Source organism: Aptenodytes forsteri, unplaced genomic scaffold, assembly GCF_000699145.1.
Source record: "Aptenodytes forsteri isolate BGI_AS27 unplaced genomic scaffold, ASM69914v1 Scaffold61, whole genome shotgun sequence".
Lineage (NCBI taxonomy): Eukaryota > Metazoa > Chordata > Aves > Sphenisciformes > Spheniscidae > Aptenodytes > Aptenodytes forsteri.
In genome coordinates, this window is record NW_008794443.1 from 651075 (window position 1) to 654328 (window position 3254).

Consider the following 3254-nt stretch of genomic DNA (forward strand, 5'->3'; position numbering starts at 1 on the left):
GCGCAGGAGGCACGCCGGGCCCTGGGAGACGAGGCGAGGGAGAAGGAGGCCCTGCGGCGCTCCAACGAGGAGCTGCGGGCGGCACTGCGGCGCGCCGAGGGCGAGCGCATCAGGTGATGCTCGGGGTCGGGGGATCCATGGGGCGGTGCAATGTTTTGGATGCTCGGGGTCAGGGTGATGCTCAGGACAAGGGGATGCCCGAGTTGGGAGATGCAGGGGACGGTGGGATGCCTTGAAAGGCATCACGCCTTATAGGGTGATGCTCAGGGTTGGGGTGGTGCTTGGGACAAGGGGATGCCCAAGTTGGGCCATAAATGGGGTGGTGCAGCACCTTGGAGGGTGATGCTCGGGGTCAGGGTGATGCTCAGGACAAGGGGATGCCCGAGTTGGGCCATAAATGGGGTGGTGCAGCACCTTGGAGGGTGATGCTCGGGGTCAGGGTGATGCTCAGGACAAGGGGATGCTCAAGTCAGGAGATGCAGGGGACGGTGGGATGCTCGGGACAAGGGTGATGCTCGGGACAAAGGGATGCCCAAGTTGGGACTTCCGTGGGGTGGTGCAGTGCCTTGGAGGGTGACGCTCGGGGTTGGGGTGACGCTCAGGGCAAGGGGATGCCCAAATTGGGAGATACGTGGGATCGTGCGATGCCTTATAGGGTGATGCTCAGGGTTGGGGTGGTGCTTGGGACAAGGGGATGCCCAAGTTGGGCCATAAATGGGGTGGTGCAGCACCTTGGAGGGCGATGGTCAGGGTCGGGGTGATGCTTGGGACACAGGGGTGCTCAAGCTGGGAGATGCAGGGGGTGGTGTGATGCCTCGGAGGGTGATGCTCCGAGTCAGGGTGATGCTTGGGACAAGGGGATGGAATTTTGGGGATGGGGGGATGCACTGGGGCAGGATGCTCGGTACAGGAGATGCTCGAGGTGAGAGGTGCTTGGGATGGGGCAGTGCCTTCGAAGGGGATGCTGGGGGACAGAGGGGATGTTTGGGGCGGCAGCGCTGAGAGTGGGGGCTGCCCTGATGGGGTGATGCCTGGGAAGGGGGTGCCCGAGGTGGGGGATGCTCGGGGCTGGGGGCATGCCTGGGATGGGGATGGCTTGGAGCAGGATGCTCGGGACAGGGGCTGGCTCAGGACAGGGTGATGTTCCGGGCAATGCTGGGGATGGGGCGATGCTCGGGGCCGAGGCGATGCCCCTGGGGGGGGGGGGGGGTGCCGCCCCCTCCCCCCCCCCCCCCCGCCCGTAGCGTGCCAGCGAGGAGAAGGAGCAGCGGCTGGCGCTGGTGGAGGACGGGCGGGCGGCGGCAGACCGGGAGGTGACGGAGCTGCGGGCAACCCTACGGGAGCTGGAGCGTGCCCGCCTCGATGCCCGCCGCGAGCTGCAGGAGCTGCGCCGGCAGGTGAAGAGGAGGAGGAGGAGGATGGCGAGAACCACCCTCCCTCCCCCGCCATTTGGGGTGCCACCAAGCCGCCCCCATCTCCTTCTTGAGCAGGTGAAGGACCTGGACAGCGAGAACAGCAAGAGGAGCAAGGAGGTGGGCGAGCTGCAGGCGCGCGTGGCCCTGGAGGAGCAGCGGGAGGAGGAGAGCCGCCGTGAAGCCTTCGGCCTCAGGCAGAAGGTGGTGGAGAGCGAGGCCGGCACAGAGGCCGCCAGGAAGGAGGTGGGGAGGTCCCCCAGGGTCCCCAGTGCCCCGTTGCTTGGTGCCCTGCATGATGAAGCGTCCCCATCACCCCACGGCTTGGTACCCTGCCTATCTAGGTGTCCCTGTCCCCTCACCCCATAGCTCGGTGCCTGCTGTCCCCAAGCATCCCCATCGCCCCATAACTAGTATCCTGTGTCCCTGCTACTCCCGTTGCTTGATGCCGTGTCCCTGGGTGCCCCCGTCACCCCACCGCTTGGTCCCCTGTGTCCCCATCGCCCCACCTCTCTCTCTCCCCTGCATCCCTGGGGGTCCCTTGCACCCCCGTCATCCCCTTGCTCTGTGCCTGGTGTCCCTGGGCGTCGCCATCACCTCACCGTTCTGTCCCTTGCGTCCCTGGGGGTCCTCATCACCCTGTTGCTCCATCCTTTGCGTGTCGATTACCCTGTTGCTCCATTCCCTGCGTCCCTGGAGGTCCCCTATATCCTATTGCTCCATCTCTTACATCCCTGGGGGTCCCACATGCCCCATTGCTCCATCCCCTGCATCGCTGGGAGTCCCCCGTCACCCTGTTGCTCCATCCCCTGCATCCCTGGGGTTCCCCATACTCCATTGCTCCATCCCTGGGGGTCCCCCATCACCTCGTTACTCCATCCCCTCCATCTCCATCACCCTGCGCTCCGTCCCTTGTACTCCCATCACCCTGTTGCTGTGTCCCCTGCATCTCTGGGGATCCCCCATACCCCATTGCTCCATCCTTGGGGGTCCCCCATACCCCGTTGCTCCATCCCTTGCATCTCCATCACCCTGTGCTCCATCCCTTGCACCCCATCACCCATCTCTCCGCACCCTGCGCCCCAACTGTCCCCGTCACCCCCTTTCTGCTCCGCCCCCCCAGCTCCAGGTGCGTCCCTGGGGGTCCTCATCACCCTGTTGCTCCATCCTTTGCGTGTCGATTACCCTGTTGCTCCATTCCCTGCGTCCCTGGAGGTCCCCTATATCCTATTGCTCCATCTCTTACATCCCTGGGGGTCCCACATGCCCCATTGCTCCATCCCCTGCATCGCTGGGAGTCCCCCGACATGCCCCAGCTCCATCCCCTGCATCGCTGGGAGTCCCCCGTCACCCTGTTGCTCCATCCCCTGCATCGCTGGGGTTCCCCATACTCCATTGCTCCATCCCTGGGGGTCCCCCATCACCTCGTTACTCCATCCCCTCCATCTCCATCACCCTGCGCTCCGTCCCTTGTACTCCCATCACCCTGTTGCTGTGTCCCCTGCATCTCTGGGGATCCCCCATACCCCATTGCTCCATCCTTGGGGGTCCCCCATACCCCGTTGCTCCATCCCTTGCATCTCCATCACCCTGTGCTCCATCCCTTGCACCCCATCACCCATCTCTCCGCACCCTGCGCCCCAACTGTCCCCGTCACCCCCTTTCTGCTCCGCCCCCCCAGCTCCAGGACCTGCAGCAGCGGCTGTCAGAGGTGGAGGGCGAATTTCGGCAGCGGGAGAAGGACCTGGCCCGCAGCTTGGAGGAGGCTCGTGGCAACGAGAAGAAGCTGCTGGCCGATGCCCGCAACCTGCAGCTGAAGGTGGAGGCGGCGCGGGGCGAAGC

The 3254-nt window shown here is 65.1% G+C and overlaps 1 protein-coding gene across 1 annotated transcript in view; it reads left to right on the top strand.

Annotated features, from left to right (window-relative positions):
* The window catches only part of CROCC (ciliary rootlet coiled-coil, rootletin), a 26511-nt gene that overhangs the window by 10905 nt on the left and 12352 nt on the right, over positions 1-3254 (top strand). Inside the window, exons 2-5 of the mRNA XM_019474712.1 lie at positions 7-113; positions 1253-1397; positions 1491-1658; positions 3094-3254. The exon at positions 3094-3254 is cut by the window's right edge and continues 221 nt beyond it. Of these exons, the coding sequence (XP_019330257.1) occupies positions 7-113; positions 1253-1397; positions 1491-1658; positions 3094-3254 (581 nt within the window). The remainder of the gene's footprint in view (positions 1-6; positions 114-1252; positions 1398-1490; positions 1659-3093) is intronic.